This window comes from Ovis aries, chromosome 24 (genome assembly GCF_016772045.2).
Source record: "Ovis aries strain OAR_USU_Benz2616 breed Rambouillet chromosome 24, ARS-UI_Ramb_v3.0, whole genome shotgun sequence".
Taxonomy (NCBI): Eukaryota; Metazoa; Chordata; class Mammalia; order Artiodactyla; family Bovidae; genus Ovis; species Ovis aries.
This window is the reverse complement of record NC_056077.1, coordinates 3,529,674-3,555,245: the sequence shown is the minus strand read 5'-3', so window position 1 is coordinate 3,555,245 and position 25,572 is coordinate 3,529,674. Positions and strand designations below refer to the sequence as shown.

Here is a 25,572-nt window from a genome sequence, read left to right as displayed (position 1 = left end):
AGAGTGTTTCACACTGACGGTCTCCACACAGGTGTCCCGCGGCTCCTGCGTCAGGGCCTCTGCACTGCTCCTTCCCTCAGACCACAGGGCTCGCCCCTCCCTTGACTCGAGCCTCTGCCCAGACGCCACCCACTGCGGCACCCCACTCAGCAGCAGGCTTCATCCCATCACTGTCTCCCTGCTCACTCTCTCCTGCCCATGGTCACAGCCAACAACCGCTGTACACTCAGCCTCATCCCCTGGGGCCGACGCAGCAGCACCTCAGCACAGCCTGGCTAAGTGACGAGATGAAGGCCAGTCAGCGGCCTGCTGGACAGAACCAGGGCTGTAGCTGCTGCAGCCTCTTCAGCCCACTTAAGTGTGAGCATCTCACCCAAGAGGAACCCAACGTGGTCCTCCCAGACGACTGAGTAAAGGAAGCTTCTGCACTGGGCCAGGCTCCTCAGCCTGGCAGAGATGTCCGCCTCCTCGGGAACTGCAGGGCTCTGGGCAGTGGCACTGATCTCACCCCATGTCTATACCAGCATAGAAAACACGTCCACTTACCTGTGAGGCTGGCTTTCCAGACGCTTTCCCCCAGGGCCTGCATAAAGGCACAGTCGCGGGTCAAGGGACAGGGTCTCAGGCAGGAGCAGCGATGACCTCAGGAGACCAGGAATGAGTCCAGTCCGGCTCATTCCGGCCAAAGCCAGAGTGGCCTGAGGTGGGTGGCCTTGTCGGTCTGGGTCCCCAGTGCCCAAAGACTGCTGAAGTCGTAGCAGGCCGCAGAGGCAGCCTGTGCAAATGCCTTGATAACCGGTTGTTTCCTCACTTGGGCTCCTATGAGGAGACACTGATCTTCGCAGGAGCCTCAGCCCACAAATGACACGGCACAGGAAGCTTCTAAAATGCAAATCTGCTGCAGGAACAAAGCAAGCTGCCACCATGTCACTCCCTCACGGCCTGTGCCACCTCGCTGGTCCCATTCACACGTGACTAGTTTAAAAAGAAGGAAAAGGGGAGCGTTAATAACGTCAGCTGAGCGACAGGACACCCAGCTGTCCTGAAGCTTCATCAAGCTCCTGACAGGCTGTTTCATGTGTGTGCTTCACTCACCTTTTCAAGACAGAGTAAGAGGGGCCCCTAAACATCAGGAGGCCGGGCAAGAGGCAGTGTGATGTGTCCTCAGCCAACGCATGAGCGCGAGACAAGGCTCTGAGAGGGGAGGGAGACCAAGACCCCGGGCCCAGCGGCGCAGGGTGGGAGGGCCCGCGCGGGGCACCCATGCAGCTCGAGGGATCTCAGCTCCTTTGAGCAGGGAGCGAGCCCAGGCCCATGGCAGTGACGGTGTCACGTCTTCCCCACTGGACCTCCAGGGAGCTTGAGGCTCCGTGACCAGCCACAGCCGACGTGGGTTCCAGGCTACAGCGCAGGGAAGGGAAACAGACCCAGCTGTCCTGTGCGTGGAGGAGACACGGGGAGGTCAGGGAGGCCCAAGCGGCTAGAATGTGTGGAACAGAATAGTGGGGAGCAGGGACTGTAAAGAAAACAGAGCTCCAGGATCTACAGGGCACCCCCTCAAGTCTTCACCTAAAGACAAGTTTGCACCTGTGTGAGAAAAACTGAGGAGGCTGGAACAAGAATCCCTGGAAAGGAGCGGACAGAACCACCTCCGGAGCTCACACAGAAACAGGAATAAACTGTGCCCCCACAAGCCACCAGGGAACGGCTCCCGCATTCACACAGTACTGCCTGGCATCCCCAGAAGGGCTTCACCCTTAGTAATGAGGCTAAATTATCTGTACACCAAAGGCAGCTCTGGATCACCCTAACACAGCTCAGGAGCACTTCTCCAAAGGATCAACTGATGACAAGGAACTTAACTGCGTGCCAGACCAAGATAAATACTCTTTGAAGGAATGCGACAAAACAACATAAATACATAACGTCCAGCATCCAAAAAGGAAATGGGCAGGCCTATTGGTCAGGGGACAGAAACCACAAGGCATTCTAAACAAGGAGAGTTTAGCATAAAGAGCTATTAACTATTCATAGGAACTGACTAAAATGAACCAAAAGGGTGCAGAGAGGATTCAGAGCTGGGAGACAGCAGTTTACGGGATGGCGAAGCTCACCAGGCTGAGAACCATCTGAGACGCTGCCAACACAATCAGCCTGGAAACTGTCGGCAGAGTTCTGCACAGCCCCAGGGTGGAAGGGCTGATGAACTCACCAGAAAGCTGCCAGGAGACCAACTCAGGTACCCACGGAACATGCCTGGCAGTGCCTGTTCCCTTTCAAATATATGAAGAGCCTCATCACTGGCACTCAGGCAAGTGCTGCTGAGTTGGTCGCTAGGACACTGCCTGAGAAGGTGCCACAGAAGCTCTCTAGGGCTCAGCCGATGTCACAGAACAGGAATGAGCAAAGCGCAAAGGACCAGGACACAGGCCCTTTCTCCTTCAGCCCCTCCAATGACAAAGGCTGGCATCAGGCTAGCTGGCAAGGAGGGTAGTAACGCTCCACTAACACAAGCAGGCAATGAAGGGCGGATAGACCAGGCATGTGAAAAAGAAGAAAACATGACTCAGGACCACAGGAAAAAGCAATCAACAACAGCTGACCTGGAAGTGACAGATACAAAGGCACTATCAGACAAGGACACGCTCCGTATGCTCAGGAAAGCAGAGGGGATGTGCCCATAAGTGAGAAACAGAAACTACAGAAAGGCCTAAATGGAACTTCTAGAGACGATAATAGTGTCTGAAATGCAAAGCACACAATCTGGGATGAACATCAGATCAACACTGAAAAAGATCATACAACTCAAAAACAGCAACTGCAAACTGTTCAAATAAAGGCCATAGAGGAAAAAACGGCATCAGACACTGACAAGCAATCCAATGTACATGAGTTGGAATCCCAGAAAAAGGACAAGGAGGCTCTTTAGTTCTTCATTTTCTGCCATAAGGGTGGTGTTATCTGCCTATCTGAGGTTACTGATATTTCTCCCAGAAATGAAGCTTCTGCTTCATCCAGCCTGGTATTTCACATGATGAACACTGCATATAAGTTAAATAAGCAGGGTGACAATATACAGCCCGGATGTACTCCTTTCCCATATGCTCACTACAAAAATGTACACAAAAATGTATCACTACAGAAAATCAACTAAAGGCCAATCAACACACGAAAAGATGCTCAACATCAGTCAGGCATTATTAAAGAAATGCAAATCAAAACTACAAGAGGTATCATCTCACACCAGTCAAAAAGGTCATTATCAAAAAAGTCTTCAAACAGTAAATGACAGAGAGGGTGTGGTTGGTGGGAATGTAAACTGATACAGCCACTATGGAGAACAGCAGGAAGATGACTTAAAAAACTGAAACTATCCTATGGCCCAGCAATCCTACTACTGGGCATACACACTGACAACACACAGTTCAGAAAGACAGGCACCCCAGTGTTCACAGCAGTCAGGACGTGGAAGCAACCTAGGCGTCCACTGAAGGGTGAATGGATAAAGAAAACTGGAAAATCCACAAATATGTGGAAGTTAAACAACATGCTCTCATACAACCAATAGGTCAAAAAGGAAATCACAAGAAAAATTAGAAAGCACACTGAGACCAATGAAGACACACACACCAGAACTTTGGGATGCAGCAAGAGCAGGGCTAAGAGGGAACTTCAGAGCTATTTATGTTTCCATTAAAAAAGAAGAAAAGTATCAAAGCAGTAGTCTAACTTGTACCTTAAGGAAATAAGAGCAACTAAACCAAAGCTAGCAGGAGAAAGGAAATAATAAGAGTACAGCATCAATAAACAAAGAAAAGGAGAGTCCAGTTGTATTTCTACACACTAACAGTGAAAAGGCAGAGGAACCAGAGATCAAACTGCCAACATCCGGTGGATCATCGAAAAAGCAAGAGAGTTCCAGAAAAACATCTATTTCTGCTTTATTGACTATGCCAAAGCCTTTGACTGTGTGGATCACAACAAACTGTGGAGAATTCTGAAAGAGATGGGAATATCAGACCACCTGCCTCTTGAGAAACCTATATGCAGGTCAGGAAGCAACAGTTAGAACTGGACATGGAACAACAGACTGGTTCCAAATAGGAAAAGGAGTATGTCAAGGCTGTATATTGTCACTCTGCTTATTTAACTTATATGCAGAGTACATCATGAGAAACGCTGGGCTGGAGGAAGCACAAGCTGGAATCAAGATTGCCGGGAGAAATATCAATAACCTCAGATATGCAGAGGACACCACCGTTATGGCAGAAAGTGAAGAGGAACTAAAAAGTTCCTTGATGAAAGTGAAAGCGGAGAGTGAAAAAGTTGGCTTAAAGCTCAACATTCAGAAAACAAAGATCATGGCATCTGGTCCCATCACTTCATGGGAAATAGATGGGGAAACAGTGGAAACCGTCTCAGACTTCATTTTTGGGGGCTCCAAAATCACTGCAGGTGGTGACTGCAGCCATGAAATTAAAATGACCAACCTAGATGGCATATTTAAAAGCAGAGACATTACTTTGCCGACTAAGGTCCGTCTAATCGAGGCTATGGTTTTTCCTGTGGTCATGTACGGATGTAAGAGTTGGACTGTGAAGAAAGCTGAGCGCTGAAGAATTGATGCTTTTGAACTGTGGTGTTGGAGAAGACTCTTGAGAGTCCGTTGGACTGCAAGGAGATCCAACCAGTCCATTCTGAGGGAGATCAGCCCTGGGATTTCTTTTGGAGGGAATGATGCTGAAGCTGAAACTCAAGTACTTTGGCCACCTCATGCGAAGAGTTGACTCACTGGAAAAGACTCTGATGCTGGGAGGGATTGGGGGCAGGAAAAGGGGACGACAGAGGATGAGATGGCTGGATGGCATCACTGACTCAATGGACGTGAGTGTGAGTGAACTCCGGGAGTTGGTGATGGACAGGGAGGCCTGGCGTGCTGCGATTCATGGAGTCGCAAAGAGTTGGACATGACTGAGCAACTGAACTGAACAATGAACAATCCTGAAAGGAAATTAAGAAAACAATTCCACTAAAATAGCATCAAAAGATTTAAAATACTTGGGAATAAACTTAACCAAGAAAGTGAAAGACTTAACACACTGAAAAGTAAGCATTGTTGCTGAAAGGAATTGAAAAAGAACACACGAAGACACAGAAAGACGCCGTACCTCACCGGCTGGAAGCTTTAATCAGACGTTCAGCTCAGTTCAGTCGCTCAGTCGTGCCCAACTCCTTGTGACACCATGAATCGCAGCACGCCAGGCCTGCACTACCCAAAGTGATCTACCTATTTATGCAATCCCTATCAAAATCTCAGTGACTTTTTTTTCACAGAAATAGAAAATCCTATCTTATCATTTTCCATATGGAATATCAAAGGAACCCCCCCCCACCGAAGTATTCAAAACCACCTTGGAAAAGGACACAGTTGGCGGTCTCACACTCCGTGACTTCAAAACTTTGTCCAAAGCTACAGTAATCAAAACAGCGTGATACTAGCATAAAGACAGGCGCACAAAGTGCGCAACGTTGGGACTGGCAGGGATTTCTTGGGTATGACACCAAAATCACCCACAAAACAAAATACAGCTAAATTGGATTTCATTAAAATTAGAAACTTTTGTGCAAAGGACCTATCACAAAAGTGAAAAGACAACCACAAAAGGGGAGAAAACACCTGGAAATCATTTATCCCATTAGAGTCTGGTATTCAGAATATACAGAGAACTCCTACAACTCAACAACAAAAATCAAACAACCAAATTTTTTAAACGGGAAAAGAGAAAAACTTTTTGTAACGGGCAAAGGACTTGAATAGACATTTCTCCAAAGGTAAGCAAATGATCAATAAATACATGGAAAATGATGAGAGAACTGCAAATCAAAACTGTGACGAACTATCACTATCTTCCCATTACAATGGCTACTATATTTAAAAATTATAAGTTTTATAAGGATGTGGAGAAACTGGAATCCTTACGCACCACTGATAGGGATGCAAAATGGTACAGCCAGAGCAGAAGACAGTATTGAGATTCTTCAAAAAAATTACCCAGAATTACTATGATCCAGCAACTTCACTCCAAGGTACCCAGAAGAACAGAATGATAAGAAAGTTCTGAAAATGGATACTGTGCGGGTAGTGGTGATGGTGGTACAACAACGTGAAAGCATTTAATGTCACTGAACCGTACACTTAAAAATGGTTAAAATTGTAAATTTTATATTACATAAATTTTATCACAATGAAAAACCATACAGCTAACAGTATACTTAATGGGAGAAATTAAATGCTTTCTCACTAAGATCAGGAAGAAGGTAAGAATGTCTATTTTTACCACTCCCATGCATCATCATACTGGAAGTCCTAGGTAACACAACAAGAAAAGGAGATAAAAGTTACACAAATCAAAAAGGAAGAAATAAAATAACATGACATGAATTATCTATGTAGAAAATACCAAAGAATTAACAACAATTAAAAAAAACCTCCTCGAACTAATAAATTACTATGACAAGGTTGGAAATATAAGATTAACTGACAAGGGTCAACTACTTTCTTATCTACCAGCAACAGGACTTCTGGTTTCTAGTTCCGCACGTAAGGAGGTTGGACGTCACCACTCTGTCCTGACAAGTAGTAAAAAGCTGAACTGACTGAAAATCAACAACTTTTCTTGGATCCATAAAGAGGAAGACACAGGGCAAATCACTGTCCCCAAGTCTGAGAGACAGACACAGGAATACAGGAACCTTAAATGCACATTACCAAGAGAACAAAGGCAATCTGAAAAGCCCAGCTGCCTGCTTCCCTGGTAGCTCAGATGGTACAGCATTTGCCCGCAATGTAGGAGACCCAGGTTCGATCCCTGGGTCAGGAAGACCCCCCTGGAGAAGGAAATGACAACCCACTCCAGTACCCTTGCCTGGAAAATTCCATGGACAGAGGAGCCTGGCAGTCTACAGTCCACTGGGTCGCAAAGAGTCAGACACGACTGAGCAACTAACACACACACACACATCTGAGTGTGATCAAGGGAGGGCGGGGGACACACACACACACACACACACACACACACACACACACCCCATCTGAGTGTGATCAAGGGAGGGCAGGGGACACACACACCCCATCTGAGTGTGATCAAGGGAGGGCAGGGGACACACACACACACACCATCTGAGTGTGATCAAGGGAGGGTGGGGGACGCATACACACACACCCCATCTGAGTGTGATCAAGGGCGGGCGGGACACACACACACACACACACTCACCATCTGAGTGTGATCAAGGGAGGGCGGGACTCCCGTATTCTGCCCAGCCCCTAACTCAGAGGTGAGCTGAGTGGACCCCAGGCTGCTGCCTTCCCTCTCCCAGCTTACCACTGTTCTACCCACAGCTCTATAGCCCTGGCTTAGACATTTTTGCCTGGGGTAGAAATAGGCCAGAAAGCACTGACTCCTAATTTCCTCCAAAGGAACTGATTTCATTTGCAACAGACAGGGAATTAGTTCAAGCTCAAAGGTGCTCTCAAGAAAGTAGAGGGTGTAGTGAAAGGCAAGGGACAAAGACAGAGGCTAAACCACAGACGACGACACTACACACTGACAGCACCAGATAGTTAGTACCTAAATCAGACTGATTATAATCTTTGCAGCCAAAGATGGAGAAGCTCTATACAGTCAGCAAGAATAAGACCTGGAGCTGACAGTGGCTCAGATCATGAAGTCCTTACTGCAAAATTCAGACTTAAAGTAAGTACTAAAAACCACTAGGTCATTCAGGTATGACCTAAATCAAATTTATGATTATATGGTAAAGTGACAAATAGATTCAAGGGGTTAGATCTGACAGAGTGCCTAAAGAACTATGGACAGAGGTTAGTGACACTGTACACGAGGCCATGATCAAACAGTCCCCAAGAGAAAGAAAGGCAAAATGGTTGTCTGAGGAGGCCTTACAAATAGCTGAGAAAAGAATAAAAACAAAAAGCAAAGGAGAAAAGGAAAGATATACTCATCTGAATGCAGAGTTCCAAAGAATAGCAAGGAAAGAGAAGAAAGCCTTAAGTAAACAATACAAAAAAATAATAATAATAGAGGAAAACAACAGAATGGGAAAGACTAGAGATCTCTTCAAGAAAATTAGAGACACCAAGGGAACATTTCATACAAAGATGGGCTTAATAAAGGACAGAAACGTAAAGACCCAATAGAAGCAGAATATACTAAGAAGAGGTGGCAAGAATACAAAAAATTGTACAAAAAAAGGTCTTAATGATCCGGATAACCAAGACGGCATTGGTCACTCACCTAGAGCCAGATATTCTAGAGTGTGAAGTCAAGTGAGCCTTAGGAAGCATTACTACAAACAAAGCTAGCAAAGGTGATGGGATTCCAGCTAAGCTACTTCAAATTCTAAAAGATGATACTGTGAAAGTGCTGCACTCAACATGCCAGCAAATTTGGAAAACTCAGCAGTGGCAACAGGAATGGAAAAGGTCAGTTTTCATTTTGATACCAAAGAAGGGCAACACCAAAGAATGCTCAAACTACCACACAACTGCACTCATCTCACATGCCAGCAAGGTCACGCTCAAAATCCTTCATGCCAGGCTTCAAACAGTACGTGAACCAAGAGAGAACTTCCAGATGTAAAGCTGGATTTAGAAAAGGCAGAGGAACCAGAGATCAAATTGCTAACATCGATGGATAATCGAAAAAGCAAGAGAGTTCCAGAAAAACATCTACTTCTGCTTTATTGACTAGCCAAGGCCTTTGACTAGGTGGATCACAACAAACTGGAAAATTCTTAGAGAGATGGGAATGCCAGACCACCTGACCTGCCTCCTGAGAAATCTGAATGCAGGTCAAGAAGCAACAGTTAAAACTGGACATAGAACAACAGACTGGTTCCAAATGGGGAAAGGAGTACATCAAGGCTGTATACTGTCACCCTGCTTATTTAATTTACATGCAGAGTACACCATGTGAAATGCCAGGCTGGATGAAGCATAAGCTGGAATCAAGATTGCTGGGAGAAATACCAATAACCTCAGATATGCAGATGACACCACCCTTATGACAGAAAGTGAAGAAGAACTAAAAGCCTCTTGATGAAAGTGAAAGTGGAGAGTGAAAAAGCTGGCTTAGACTTCAATACTCAAAAGAATAAGATCAGGGCATCCATTCCCATCACTTCATGGCAAATAGATGGGGAACAATGGAACCAGTGACAGGTTTTATTTTCTTGGAATCCAAAATCACAGTGGGTTGATTGCAGCCATGAAATTAAAAGACGCTTGCTCCCTGGAAGGAAAGCCATGACAAACCTAGACAGCGTATTAAAAAGCAGAAATATTACTTGGCCAACAGAAGTCCATTTAAGTCAAAGCTAATGGGTTTTCCAGTAGTCATGTATGAATGTGAGAGCTGGACCATAAAGAAGGCTGAGCGCTGAAGAATTGATGCTTTCCAGTTGTGGTGCTGGAGAATATTCTTCAGAGTCCCTTGGACTGCAAGGAGATCAAACCAATCAATCCTAAAGGAAATCAACCCTGAATATTCATCAGAAGGACTGATGCTGAAGCTGAAGTTCCAATACTTTAGCCACCTGATGCCAAGAGCCCCCTCATTGGAAAAGATCCTGATGCTAGGAAAGATTGAGGGCAGGAGGAGAAGAGGACAATAGAGGACGAGCTGGTTGGATGGCATCATCAACTCAGTGGACATGAGTATGAGCAAACTTCGGGAGACAGTGAAGGACAGGGAGGCCTGGCATGCTGCAGTTCCTGGGGCTGCAAAGAGTCAGACACGACTGAGCAACAAAAACCATATGCTGGCTAGTTTACAAGAGACAATGAGGGAACAGCACAAGCGGGGAGGAGCCATCCCAGGGTTATAAAAAATATCAATAAAATATATCACCGACTTTACAACCTATCCCTTTAAAGAAACCAAAATTTTGTAGGATTAGCTGGTAGAGCAGTTTGGGTATCCTAACTGTGTTTAGACCATTGCAAACAATGGCAGGAATATGGCTGGTGGATAAACAAGGCCCATAAGACAGAAATGGGCCTCAGGGGAAAGAGTTGCCAGTCCAGGCATTATGAGATGAAATTAATTCAATTTTAATGAGAAATGGGATTCAGAGGAACATAATTTAGTAAGTAGAATTAGCAGATTAGAGGGAGTTCTCCTGCAGAAGGAAAGCAAAGGATGGGCATCAGCCTGGAAAGATATAAGACTATAGCAAAGTGGGCCTGGCCAATCCAACAAATAATTTGGGATAAATTCAACATCAGGACCAGCATGGATGGGCCTCTTGACTACTTTAATACAGATGGAGCGGAATAGGCCATGGGACAATGGCCCTCCAAATCCATGGAGTTCTCTGGGAGCACTTATTATAACCCTGAAATAAACATTAATAATAAATAGCACATAAAAAACCCTACAAGCCAAACTCAATGAACATAGATGCAAAACATTCCTTTAAGAATTATATATGCAACTTCAAACAACAGTTCATTGAAAGATCAATAGTTGGGCTCTGAAGATGGCTGTAGTGGTTGCATACTTTCTGAGTGTTAGTCGCTCAGTCACGTCCAACTCTTTAGAACCCCATGGACTGTAGCCCGCTAGGCTCTTCTGTCCATGGGATTTTGCCAGGCAAGAATACTGGAGTGGGCTGCCATTTCCTTCTACAGGGGTCTTCCCGACCAAGGGATCGAACCAGGGTCTCCCACGTTGCAGGCAGATTCTTTACCTTCTGAGCTACCAGGTAATTCCTTTCATACATTCTGGTTCTTCCCAAATTACTACATAACACAGATTTGAAAAACAAATGCTTATGAAACATTTATAGGCCCCAAAACACAGGTAGATTTATTTTGTATACCTACAATACAGTGTCCACTATAGATAGATACATAGCCATACCCCACGTGTGTTAAGTGCCCATGTTAGAGAAAGCAGAGATAAATAACAGCATGTCACAATAAATCTGAGATGATGAAAAACCCAAATAATCAACAAGTGTTCACCGAAAAGTATACTGAGCCATTTTGAGAAAAGCCCCTGAAACTGGGAATGATTTTGCCTACTCCAATCTGCAGTATAAATGCAAGGGGCCAGTGGAAAGGCCTAGAAGGGTCTAGCATCTATGACTTCTCAAAATTGGTCCACCAAGGGCTTCTGTCCAAGAAGGACCCCACACTGAGAAGAAACTACTGGCAATGGAATAAAAACAGGGCAGGAAGCAGACAATAAAGATGAAAAAAAAAGAGAGGGTCCAGATAAAAGTGGGCGAGGGAAACAAAACTGAAATCTCAGAAAGTCACTATTTTTCTTTTTAACAATGCCTGAACACAACAGAAGAGAGAGCTCTGAAAAGAAAGGAAAGCTATCTGAATCAAGCTTCCTTCTAACACTTCAGGAAAATTGAATATACCCAAAAATGAAGTATAATGATGTGAAACACCATATAATATTACTATAAGGAAAAAGAAATTGAAGAGCAAAATAACATCCCTGCAAACAAAAAAGCATGTCAGGAGGAGGACACACTCCAAAAAAACAGATCAGAACTGTAATATACTATTTCAAAATAAGCCTAAAATCACTAAGAATATTATACAACCCATGAACGAACATCATAACTCAGGTTTTCAAAAATTCAGAAATGAAAAGACAATTTAAGAATTAGAAACAAAAGGAAAAATTCATTTCAGAAATAAACGTTAAAGTAGAAGAACAAGAAAGCAAACACAATGAACACTAACTCATGAGGAACAGCCAAGAGTTTTCCCACAGTGGAAACCCTCGTGGCTCAGCTGGTAAAGAACCCGCCTGCAATGTGGGAGACCTGGGTTTGATCCCTGGGTTGGGAAAACCCCCTGGAGAAGGGAAAGGCTACCCACTCCAGTATTCTGGCCTGTGTAGTTCATGGTGTTGCAAAGAGCTGGACACACCTGAGCGACTTCCACTCACATGAGGAATAGCAGGTTTAAAAAAAGGAAGACTTTAATGAAAAACAAAAATAAACGAAGAAAGATAAAAATTATTTAAAAGAAAGTGACAAATGTTGAAGGCAGGCAAAGAAGAAACCACACACAGACAACAAGTCGCTGGGGAGGAAGCTGAGGCCGGAGCAGAGTTAAACGCTGGGGACAACAATGAGTGCATGACTCAGAAAGAGATTACCTGCACACATTTCAAATAATTTTCATCAGAATTTCTGTTAACATTTTATGCAAGAAAATGGAGTCACAGATTTAAGATCTCAAGGAAAAAACTGTGATCTAAGGATTTTCTATCTAGCAAAAGTGACCTTCAAGTATCCACAGCACCAACTGTTCCCAATATGCCAAAACTTAGGGAATATTGTCCTCTTGAGTCCTAAACAAAGACAATACTAGAGAACAAGCAAGAGTGAGTAGAACACATCAACATAAGGAACTGATGAGTCATATATGTTCCTTGTAGATCTAAGACTAAATGAGGGTTAGAAGAAAGATAATATTATATAATGGCTACATAATCTGACAATGTAGATAGAATACTTTGTAAGAAAAAAAAGCGAGACTGGAAATAGCACATGCAAAAAATTTCTGTAATGTTTTCAGTAATCATAACCAGTTGTGGTAGCATTTTATAAATAAATGCTGTACGTGTAATGTGGGATAAAACTAATAAGTAATTCCAAAATGTCTCATTCCTATCCACCCCATGTCCTTGAAAATCAGGATTCCTAACATGGAGATACATATATCAGAAGTTGTTAAGTAAAAACCTTGTAGTCCTGAACTTAGAAACAGCATGAAGAACTCACAAGGTATTTTATCTTAGATATACTTCTCCTCTCTAATCACTAAAAGGTCAGGAAACAACGGCCAGCCCAGTAGCAAATAGCATGCCTTATACCAAGATTGAGGTCTTGAAATACCATTTCCTACTAAATGAAACCAAGGTTTCTTAGAGAATTAGCTGATTCCAAGTCTGGAAGCAAGAAATGTGTAACATGAGTCCAAACATCTAAATATATGTGGAGGAATTCAGAATGTGCCACCCAAAAAGAAGCCACATTGGCATATTGGATATTTTGAGTTAAAGGCATTCGAAAACATTAAATAGAAGAAAAACACCCTGACCTTCCTTCTTTTTCTTAAAAGCAGGAGATGAAATTCCCATATGAGAGATGGCCTCCCTATACCAGAAGGAAAAGTAACATTCTTTTTTTATTTTTGGAAAGTAACATTCTTATTCTCAAGGACAAGAAGTTGAGACAGAATTCTACACAGACAGGACTCTTCAAAAATAACTCTCTTTTAGCCTCCCCATAAACTGTAGTCATCTTTCTAAATCACCTCCCTTTGTTCAACTTAATATAAAAGCAAGTTAAATTTAATAATTTCTTTGGGTCGTCACTCCCTAGGAGGGCTCCAGGGTCGCATAAAGTTTATATTAAATAAATTGTGCAGACTTTCCTCCTGTTCATCTGTCTCATGTCAATTTAATTCACAGGCCCTGCCAAAAAAAACCCTAAGAGGATAAGGGTAAAATCTCCCTCCTCTACAACAGATACAGGAAGCGATCAATGACTATGAGGACTGTGTCAAAAGGATCCAGGAGTCAAGTTAGAGAGGCTTCCACTGGCCAAAGAAGAAATAATTTGAGTTTCAATAAGGATAGCTACTTCAGTGAAGTGAATGAAGTCCACCAAATAACGAATCTATAAAGTGATAATGGTATTTTAAAAACAGGAATCACAAGCTGGATGAATCACAAGCTGGAATCAAGATTGCTGAGAGAAATAACAACCTCAGATATGCAGATGATACCACTCTAAAAAAAATGAAGAGGAACTAAAGAGCCTATTAATAAGGGTGGAAGAGGAGAATGAAAAGCTGGCTTAAAACTCAACATTTAAAAAACTAAGATCATGGCATCTGGTCCCATCATTACACGGCAAATAGAAGGAGAAAAAGTGGAAGCAGTGACAGATTTTATTTTCTTGGGCTCCAAAAATCACTGCAGATGGTGACTAGAGCCATGAAATTAAAACATGCTTGCCCCCTGGAAGGAAAGCTACGGCAAACCTAAACCGTGTATTAAAGAGCAGAGACATCCCTTTCTGTATAAAGTCTGTATATTAGAAGCTATGGTGTTTCCAGTAGTCATGTACATATGTGAGAAATGCACCATAAAGAAGCCTGAGTGCTGAAGAATTGATGCTTTCAAATTGTGATGCTGGAGAAGACTCTTCAGGGACCCTTGGACTGCAAGATCAAACCAGTCAATCCTACAGGAAATCAACCCTGAATACTTATTGGAAGGACTGATGCTGAAGCTCCAATACGTTGGCTACCTGACGGATGAGATGATTTCCTGGAAAAGACCCTGATGCTGGAAAAGGTCAAAAGGGAAAGGTTAAAAGCAAAAGGTGAAGGGGATGACAGAGGATGAGATGGTTAGATAGCATCACCGACCCAATGGACACGAATCTGAGCAAACTCCAGGAGACAGAGGACAGGGAAGCCTGGTGTGCTACCGTCCATGGGGTGGCAAAGAATCAGACACAACTCAGTGACTGAACAACAAAAAAATTTTAAAAAGAAAACTAACTGGTAATCTTCTGAGAATGACAGAGAACCAATTCATTAATTTGAAAACTGGATAAAGAAAATAATCAAAGATTTATCCTGCCTTTCCTATATGAACTATAGCACAAAGAACCCAAATACTAGCAGATAAGGCTGTCCTTACAAAATTATTCCAGACAATATAGGAAACCAAAGTCATAATCAGAACATCACCACTTCTTGTGGTTATGGTGCAGCTGGCTTAGCAAATATCAGCGTTATACAATGTCACACGAGGCAGAAGCCTAGGCACGGAGCACGGAGGGCTGCTGTCATCTAAAGAGACCAAAACCCAACACTGTAAGCCTTCTGATAAATAAATTAGCTATGATACTAGGAGTTAATCTATTGGCAAGACTATAAAGTCTCTGGATCCAGCTGGAAATTTGCAGGAACTATATAAGACAGAGCAACATGTCAAACTATACTACAAATATGCTAATAAGCAAAATCCAAACCTATGGAAAACTCCACAAACCAACCATCTAATGTGCTTCAGCAGACACATTATAAGGAAAACAGAGCAACTGAGGGGGAAGAGGTAGACTGAGAAACTGCGAAGTCATATAAGGGTCTTCCCTGGTGGCCCAGTGGTTAAGACTCCATGCTACCAACGCAGGGGTTCCAAGTTCAATCCCTGGTTAGGGCACTAGATTCCACATGTTGTAACCAAAAAAGTTAACATGCTGTAACTAAGACCCGGTGCAGCCAAATAAATAAATACATAAATATTTTTTTAAAAAAGATGAATATGATGTAATGGTTGGAAAAGGTCAAAGAAGATGCCTAGGACATAACTCATAAATGTTCTTTTCTTCCTAGAGGTAAATTCAGTGTTTATTTGGGGCCAGTTCAGGTTCGAAATTAAAGGTTCCTTTATTAATCACATGGAGCTTTCAATCTATGAAAATGTTACCCAGTCACATGAATGTGACTTAATGTGATAAATGATATGACCGAATGAATGTGACATCATGTGACAATATGACATGCGAATTTTTGGAAAGTCATATTCATGAATTTTCTGCATATTTATTACCAATCTACCTGATGAAATATGAAGGCAACAAATGGAAATTAGAATTTTAAAACACTGAAGATAATGCTCTATTTCTTAGGTTGGATGGTAGATACACTTTTATTCATGAACATTCTTTAAACTACTTATTTTCTTAGAAATGCACATCACAATAAATGTTTTAAATTGAAGAACTGGCCTTCAATCATTAGTGCTTTCTCCTAAGAACTGAAAGTTGATTCTTATTACATCAACTGGGCAAACTTTTAAAATTAAAAGGTCTATTAATATAACCATCAAAAATAAGCAAATATACACTGTAACACGTATTCTATTATATGTATCACCTGTATAGTCCATATTTTGTCCATCCATGCATCCACTGATGAGCATTTGAGTTGTTTCTACCTTTTGGCTATTGTGAGCAGGAGTACACATTTTTGATTTAACACCTTTTTTTTTTTTTTTTTCCAGTTCTGAGCAAAGACCAAAGAATAGAATAACTGAGTCATAAGGTAATTCTATGATCACCCTGTTAAAGAACCACCAAACTGGTTTCCACAGCACCTGTACCATTTTGGACCTCTAGGAAAGAATGAGGGTTCCAGTTTCTCCACATCCTCACCAATATTTATTTTCTGTTTTGGAGGTCTTGACTTTTTTTTTTTAATTTTTTATTGAATACATCAACATGAATCCGGCACAGGTGTACAAGTGTTCCAAATCCTGAACCCCCCCTTGGCTGTCCTAGTGAGTGAGAAGTGGTATCTGATTGCAGCCATGAAATTAAAAGACGCTTACTCCTTGGAAGGAAAGTTATGACCAACCTAGATAGCATATTAAAAAGCAGAGACATTACTTTGCTAACAAAGGTCCGTCTAGTCAAGGCTATGGTTTTTCCAATGGTCATGTATGAATGTGAGAAGAAAGCTGAAGCGCCGAAGAATTGATGCTTTTGAACTGTGGTGTGGGAGAAGACTCTTGAGAGTCCCTTGGACTGTAAGGAGATCCAACCAGTCCATTATAAAGGAGATCAGTCCTGGGTGTTCTTTGGAAGGACTGATGCTAAAGCTGAAACTCCAGTACTTTGGCCACCTCATGCAAAGAGTTGACTCATTGGAAAAGACTCTGATGCTGGGAGGGATTGGGGGCAGGAGGAGAAGAGGACAACAGAGGATGAGATGGCCGGATGGCATCACCGACTCGATGGACATGAGTCTGAGTGAACTCAGGGAGTTGGTGATGAACAGGGAGGCCTGGCGTGCTGCGATTCATGGGGTCGCAAAGAGTTAGGACACGACTGAGTGACTGGACTGAACTGAATGACTAATGATGTAAGCATCTTTCTATATGCTGATAGCCATTTGTAATTTGTATATCTTCTTTAGAGAAATGTCTATTCAAGTTCTGTACCCATTTTCTAATTACGTTGTTCCTTTTTGTTGTGGAGTGGTAAGAGTTCTTTGTGTATTATGGATACTAGACCCTTATCAGATATGTGATTTTAAAATGTTTTCTTCCATTCTGTGGGTTGTCTTTCCCATCTCTTGACAGTGTTCTTTGATGCACAAAAGCTTTAAATTTTCATGAAATCCAATTTATGGATTTTTTTTTCTTTTGTTGCTTTTTTGTATTTTTAGTGCTCTATCTAAAAACCAACTGTCAAATCCAAGGTCATGAGAATTTATCTGTTTTCTTCTAAGAGTTTCATGGTTTCACTCATAGATTTAGGTCTTTGATCTGTTTTGAGTTAATTTGTGTATATTCTGTTGTAACACCATCCATTCAAGAGATTCTTCTTTCCCCACTGAATGGTTTTGGAATCCTTGTCTAAATCAAATGTCCATGATGCATAGGTTTATTTCTGGGCATTTAGTTCTATTTCACTGCTCTGTATTTCTATTCTTATGTCAGTAGCAAAGTTTTGATTACCATAGCTCTGTTGAAAATTTTGAAATCATCCCCCAACTTTGTTCTTTTTTAAGATTGTTTTGGCTATTTAGGACCTCTTGCAATTTCATATGAACTTCAAGATCAGTTTTTCTGTTTCTGAAAAAAGAATATTGGGATTTTTGTCAAGTATTACACTGATCTGTAAATTACTTGGGGGAGTATTGTTATCTTAACAATATTATGTGGAAGATGATCTGACTTAATTTTAACATCAAAATTATCAACTTTATTAAGGAAAATGTTGTTTTGCAGCTGAAGCCGGTACATCTGCATGGAATCTCCCCTTAAATTCATCAAGCAAAATTAATAGAAACATGTGTCACACAAAAAGATAGCAGTGGTAGACAGAAACGCAGTATAACCTAGAATGACTTTAGTATACTTTGACGTGTAAAGCAATCATTTCCCCTCTGGATTTCAACAATTTTGGCAGTGCAGCAAACAGGATTATGCAATAGCAAATAAAACCTTATATGGGGACTTCCTGGTGGTCCAGGGGTTGGGAATTCGCCTGCCAATGCAAGGGACACAGGTTCAATACCCGGTCCAGGAACTAGGATCCCACATGTTCCAAGTGTGCCACATACTGAGCCCATGTACCCTAGAGCCCATGTTCCAAAAGAAGCCAAAATGAGCATCCCCTGCTCACCACAACTAGAGACAGCCTGCGCACAGCAATGAAGAGCCTGTGTGCTGCAAAGACCCAGCGCACCCCAAATAAATAAAATTTTAAAAAGCTTATATGATCAAAGAACTGAGAATGCAGACAACTCTTCCCTTGTTCTGCCCTCTCCCTAACCCCTGCCAAGACAAATGAGAGGAAGCTATGTAGGTTTGGGGATTTACAGCCAAACCACAGACCTGGGAAAAGAGCCTTTCACTTCTTCCACAGAACTGTTTAAAATATTAACTCAGTGGAAGATGTCACAGTTTCCAAAAAGGAACATATTCCAGGAGGGTAAGAAAGTGATAATCATAGCATATTCAACCTTCGCCTGTTTCCCCTGGATCCCAAAATTATCTACTCCTATGGGCTTAGAAAGCAGCCTCTCCTTGGAATACCAGTCCTTTCACTGGCTCTACATTTTCCCACAAACTTCTGCACTTGCTCTCTTTCTGATATACCTTGTAAAGTTTATCAAACATAAGGGCAATTCTGACCTTTTAATATACTAAATGTCCTTTCATGACCCTGGCAGTAAAGTTCTGCCACAAATGCTAGCAGGGAACAATCACAAAGTATTACCACTGAACGAACAGGGACCCAGTAACATTGTTTTTGGACACTGCCCCTCAGCTTAGTCACACTCGGGGACTCCTGCCTCATTTCAGTGGGAGACTGTGAACCTCAGAGCTTCTGCTAGAGCTAAGTCACAATTGGGTCCAGGTCAAGGGGGCTCCCATGGTTCATCTTGGGTCAAAAAAAATTTGCCCCAGAACTTTGTTTCTTGAAGGGAGGAATCATGTCTAACCCTAAATTCCAATCACCTCCTTGCTCAGTTTTTGGCATCTCTTTTATGTTTAGCCAATAGGATTTGCTCAGTAGGTATTGGCTAACCATAAGAATCATCTGTGAAACTTTCAAATGACAGGTTGGGAAACCTATCCAAGACTAATTTAGCAGGTCTAAGGGTGGTGTCCAAGCATTCCAGTTTAAAATATTCCACAGGTAAATAAGTTGAAAAGCTAAGGTTTAAGGAACACTCTCCTCTCTAAACTACACTTTGATAACTCTTTTGTTTAAAAGAATAATATGGCCAGACTTGAACAGGCGGCAGGAGAGAGAAAGGCAGGGGGGTTTTCTTTCCCAGGCTTCCAAGAGATTTAAATCCTAAATGAAAAAATAGGTACCACCTTCACAATTGTCCTTTCTTCACATCATGCCAGCCATGTTCCCATGCATTTATCATTTTTTTCCTCAGTATAGTATGATGTTTTGCCATCTTAAAAATCTTGCTAGGAAAAAAAAAAAAATCTTGCTGGGGGAGGGAGAGACTATCCTTTCCAAGACTAGCTAATTCCCAGTGATAGTAATCACTTTCCTAGGGAGCAGTCTCTCATATGCAAATTCATCAACACATTTATCTCTCAAAGATGAAGTCAATATTGTCCCTGCCTTGGTCATCCCAGGCCAGGTGCTAAGCAACTAGAGACCATCTCTATAGACCAATACAGTCCATGGAATTCTCCAGGCCAGAAGACTGGAGTGGGTAGCCTATCCCTTCTCCAGTGTATCTTCCCAACCCAGGAATCAAACCAGGGTCTCCTGCATTGCAGGCAAATTCTTTACCAACTGAGCTAACAGGGAAGCCCACAGCCCAAAGTCCACGGGGTTTATTCAAACTGGCCAGTCCTAAACCCTCTACCCTGCTCTGCTTTGCCTTTTTCAGGTAATAAGGCTCCAACCTAGGCTTTCCTCTCATTCCTGCTTCTGACCCCTGACCAAAACCTTCCCTATGTGGCATGACATGTCCTCTCATCTCTGGAAATTAATAAATTTTTCTTTCAATGGCCCTGGCTTCTCCTTGTTGTCACCCAGTCACCTCTTACAAATCAAAATCCCTCTAGTACAAATGAGACACTCCACTGCTACCACATTTGCGATGTCTACTTTACTAATTCAATTGGAACCTATATTACAAACTAACTTAGGTTTCCAAAAGCAGACAGCAAATACCACCTCCTAACTCCTTCATATGGAGAAAGTTCTTGAAAGCCCTATTTGCATTTCACATTTGAAACTCAACACTCAGAACTAAATGTAGTATGACCCAGCAATCACACTCTTAGGTACAAACCCAAGAGTTCTGAAAACACACATACATACATGAAATGTTCACACGGTCATTAGTTATAGTAGTTATAGTATAAAACTATAGTTATTAGCGGGGTGTCGCGGGGGCTCTGGGCCGGTGCTGCAGCGGCCCGCACGGTGGGGGCTTCCCTGGGGGGCTGGGGGAACCTGGGCTCCGACACCCGCCCCGCTTCTGTCTCCTGCTCCTTGCTGTGACCTCTGATAGCCTTGGCCGTGGAAGGAGGAAGCGACATGCCTTCAGCCTGCCTGCCCCTCACAAGAAGCGGAGATGGAGGCTCCCAAGAAGGAAGACATTCTTCTGTTGCCTGATGAAAAGTTTGACTGCGACCTTTCGTTGTCTTCTTCAAGTGCCAATGAAGATGATGAAGTCGTTTTTGGACCTACTGGCCATAAAGAAAAATGTATTGCTGCCAGCTTAAATTTAAATAATCAGCTTCCCGAAGAACCTCCTCTGCCAGCTTCTGAAAGAAACTTCACCTGGAGTCCGCTCACGGGGGAAAAGTTTGTGGAAGTTTATAAAGAAGCTCACTTACTGGCCTTCCAGATACAAAGCAACGGCAGAACCAAGGCGGCCCAGGCTGCCCAGTCTAAAGACCCTGGGAGCCAGGAAGTGGAAGGATTCATACAGGAGTCTAAACTCAAAATAAACCTCTTTGATAGAGAAAACGAAGTGAAGAAAAGCCCCAAGTCACTTAAGCAGGAGACATACTGCCTGTCCGACGACCTCTGGAGGGCATCCCTGCTCCGGGGCACTCAGCCCGCCTCCAGCGCAGCCCCACCAGCCGCTCCTGCCCAGACCAGCTGCCCTGAGACGTCGGGGCCGCTGCCCACCTCGTGCCCTTCTCTGCCAGCAGAGCCCAGTGCTGTTCAGCCTCCGAACCAGGCCGGGGCTCAGAAGAAGGTCATCAGCAAGTTACTGCCGCCCCAAACCTCGTCATTTCGAGGAAAGAGCCTTCACTCGGCCGTGGAGAAGCCTGCGAGACAGAAACCAGCTAGTCCTCCCAGGATGAAAATCCAAAATGAAAAGGACACCCTTGGCAGCATGCCCCTGGACAAGCTCAGCACCACCCGGGACGTCGCCAGCGTGCCAGCCAGTGGAAGCCACTTGGTCCCAGGCAAGCGGTTGCTCTGTGTTCCAAACAAGTCTGGGCCAAAGAAAACCATGCTAAAACCACGTGGGTGTGCTGGCGGCCTGGCAGGAAGGTCCTTGTCAGGGTCTGTCTCGGGCCTGAGCTCTGCTGCGTGTGCTTCTCCTGAGACTGGCAGAGCTAAACCAAGTGAACGTCCAGGCATCTCTGCAGACAGTGCCCGGTCAAGCTCCAGCCAGATGGGCAGAATGGGGCTCACCCTGCCACGGCCGTCCCTGAAGGCGAGCCCCAGGGGCATGGCCTGCAGGCAAAGCCAGAGGCCAGGGGCTGTGGAGTGGACAGCGGAGCAGCCCAGGGGGGCCCCCAGAGCATCTCTTCCCCAGCCCCAGACCCCGGAACAGGGAGGCTCTGGGCTGAGCTCTCACTGTGGTTTGTCACAGTCTTCTCAAAGGGATAAGACCGGGAGTACAAGAAGGCGCGATTCCTGCCTAAACTCCAAGACAAAGGCTGTTGCTACCCCTATGAATCAATTTAAAATTCCCAGGTTTTCTACTGGTGAGCCCCCGGCTGGTACGACACCAAAGTCCTGTCGGGCACAGTGGCCGCAGTCCTGCACGTTGGTGGGGAGGGTGGCCCATAGCACTCCCGTGAGGTGGTCCTCAAGCCACGCAGAGCCTTGTCAGCAGCGTGAGGACCCCCATGAGCACGAGATGCCTGTCGGCCCTGCCCACGCCTGCCGGCCACTGGCTCTCCAGCCTCTGGCAACCCCGACTGTGGCCAGGCTTCTGGCTTCTCCCCTGCCTGCATCTGCTCGGCAACTCTCTTCTGAGCCCCAGAAAAAATCCATAGTGAGAACTGCACCCGCCAGGGAGGGCGACAGCCAGCCTGCGTCCAGGCGCCCCGACTTGTCCCTTGACGGCAGCTGCTCACCATCTGCTGTGCCACAGGCACTGGACTTTTCTCCAGAAAAGAGTGACTCTACTTTTTCACAAAGTATCACCACAGAAGTCCCTGGACGAGGAGCAGCCCCCTGAAGCCACAGCCCTCAGTGAAGCTCTCCTCGTGGACCTCAAACTGGATCAACTCAGCCTCGCCGGGGAGGCTGTGGCCACAGCCCTGAACGGCCGCCCGCTCGCTGACTTCTACAGGAGCCCCGAGGCAGCCGTGGCCCTGCGGTCTGAAACTGGGCCCCTAGTCGACCTCCTGACAAACACCCCAGAGGCAAACAGGAAGGCCGTGGCCAAGCCCCCAGACAAGGTGGGACAGCTCACAGACTTGGCTTCCCCTCTGATCCTGCTGAGCCCCGAGGCGGACAAGGAAAACATGGAGTCTCCGCTCCTCAAGTTCTGAGTGGAGTGAAACAGTTCTTTGCACTTCACTCAGTTACAACCACAGTCTTAAAGTGGTATTCAACTGTCAGAGATAAATTTTAGAAGAATTTGTGTTGGAAAAGTTGTAAAATGAAACAAAAAGCTAAAAGCTAAGTAAAGTTACTGTGCCTGGAGCAGGCTATGGGGTTGGGGGGCGGTGTCTGGCCACCTGAGGTCGCTGCAGGCCACTGGCCTCCATCCTCCCAGCCCCGCTTGCGTGCTGGGTGCAGAGTGAAGAATGGGTACGCTCCAGATGAGTCTGGATATTTTGCATGTAAAATAACAAGTGACCATCTTTAAAGTTAAGATTGTATGAAAAGTTAAATATTCTAGTTTAAGTTAAACGGTAAAGTAAATGAAAACGGATTAAACCACCAAAAAAAACCAAAAAACCTATAGTTATTAGTTATAGTAGCCAAAATGTAGAAACAACTGATAAATGGATAAATACAATGTGGTATATCCATACAAGGAAATACTATCCGGCCTTCAAAAGAAATGAACTGATTCATGCTACATGGATGACCCTTAAAAACACTACATTCCTTAAAACCCAGTCAGAAGGCTTATACGATACAATTTACATAACATATACACAACAGGCAAATGCAGAAAAGGAAAGGAGATTGGTGGTTGCCAAGGGAAAGAGTAAAGGGGAATGAGGCTCATGGGTACACAGCTTTCTATTTGGGGTTATAAAATGTTCTAGAATTAGACTGTAATGACAGTTCCTGCCTCCTGAAAAATTTGTATGCAGGTCAAGAATCAACAGTTAGAACTGGACATGGAACAATAGACTAGTTCCAAATGGGGAAGGGAGTACGTCAAGGCTGTGTATTGTCACTCTGCTTATTTAACTTATATGCAGAACACATCATGTGAAATATCAGGCGAGATGAAGCACAAGCTGGAATCAAGATTGCTGGGAGAAATATCAATAACTTCAGATGTGCAGATGAGGCCACCCTTATGGCAGAAAGGGAAGAACAACTAACTAAAGAGCCTCTTGATGAAAGTGAAAGAGGAGAGTGAAAAAGCTGGCTTAAAACTCAACATTTAGAAAACTAAGATCACGGCATCTGGTCCATTCACTTCATGGCAAACAGATGGGGAAACAACGGAAACAGTGAGAGACTTTATTTTCTTGGGCTCCAAAATCACTGCAGATGGTGCCTGCAGCCATGAAATTAAAAGACGGCTTACTCCTTTGAAGAAAAGCTATAAGCAAACTAGACAGCATATTAAAAAGCGGAGACATTACTTTGCCGACAAAGGTCCGTCTAGTCAAAAATATGGTTTTTCCAGTAGTCATGCATGGATGTGAGAGTTGGACTATAAAGAAAGCTGAGCACCAAAGAATTGATTGATGCTTTTGAACTGTGGTGTTGAAGAAGACTCTTGAGAGTCCCCTGGACTGCAAGGAGATCCAACCAGTCCATCATAAAGGAGATCAGTCCTGAATATTCATTGGAAGGACTGATGCTGAAGCTGAAACTCCAATCCTCTGGCCATCTGATGTGAAGGACTGACTCACTGGAAAAGACCCTGATGCTGGGAAAGATTGAAGGCAGGAGAAGGGGATGTCAGAGGATGAGAGGGTTGGATGGCATCACCGACTGGACAGACATGAGTTTGAGTACGCTCAGGGAGTTGGTGATAGGCAGGGAAGCCTGGAGGGCTGCAGTCCATAGGGTCACAAAGAGTTGGACACGACTGAGCAACTGAACTGAAGTGACGGTTCCACAACCTTGTGAATATACTAATAACCAACACTGTGAGAGTGAATCTTATGATATGTAAATTATAACTTAAAAAAAAACAAACCTAACTGTATCAGTTTCCCAACAAAACTACTCCTGTATTCGTCACTTCAGTAACTGAAACCACGTTCCCAGAAACTTAGAAATTCTTTTCCAGAAACCCACAAGTATTAACAACTAATTTGGTCACGGCAATTCAAACGCCTCAATATTTCTCCTTTTCCCCAGCTTCAACTCCTAAATCCAGGACGCCCTCATTTCTTGCCTGCATCACCGCAGGCTTCTGATGAGCCTTCAGGCTTGCCTCTCCAGACCAACTTCCACACTGCAACTAGAAACTCCTTTAAAAACAGTATCTATGTCGGCTCCCAAGGACCCCAGGTTGAAGTTCGAACCCTTAATACGACTTAGAAGGTCTCTCAGACTTCAGTCCGCGGCGAACCTCTCCGGCTTCTTGAGCTCCTCAAATCCTAACAACGTGCACCTGGGAGCCTGGAGAGGGTGGGCATCGCTTCACCTTCCCCGCCCGCATGAGAAAACCTGCCCCTCAGGCCTCAACCTGCTCGCAAGCGTCTCCGGGAGGAAGCCCGCGCTCGGTCGCTCGGCTCCCGGTCTGGCGCCCGCGTTTACCTGTCGGCTCCTGACGCAGATGCGCTCAGGGGCCGCCAAAGAACCGGCATACATTTCCTGTGTGAACCGTGGTGCGCCCAAACTTCAACTTCAAACTGCGGCGGAGCCCGAAACTCTTCCTCAGCACTTAGTAGACTTCGCCGGGAGCCGCCTACATAACCTCAGCCGCGCGGTCCTCTGGCGCCGCGCTCCGCCTGGTCCTGCCCCGCGCGCTTCAGGAACGCTCTCAGTCGCGCGCGCCGGCCGCAAAGGAGGATGGGACGCGAGCCTCAAGGATCCCCCTGCGCCCGCGCA

At 44.3% G+C, this 25,572-nt stretch overlaps 1 protein-coding gene and 1 pseudogene across 2 annotated transcripts in view; one reads left to right on the top strand and one right to left on the bottom strand.

Moving 5' to 3' along the window:
- DNASE1 (deoxyribonuclease 1) overlaps positions 1-25,525 on the bottom strand; it is a 34,011-nt gene extending 8,486 nt beyond the window's left edge. The window contains exons 1-2 of one of the 2 annotated variants that reach the window (XM_042239934.2): positions 25,279-25,525; positions 547-975 (exon numbers count right to left, since the gene is read on the bottom strand). In XM_042239934.2, the coding sequence (XP_042095868.1) occupies positions 547-926 (380 nt within the window). In that variant the 5' untranslated portion in view covers positions 927-975; positions 25,279-25,525. Of the gene's footprint in view, positions 1-546; positions 22,207-25,278 lie in introns of those variants that run through there. The other variant, XM_042239933.2, reaches the window with a different exon arrangement.
- LOC101121905 (G2 and S phase-expressed protein 1-like) lies at positions 6,728-22,932 on the top strand (annotated as a pseudogene).
- Positions 25,526-25,572: the final 47 nt, after the last annotated feature.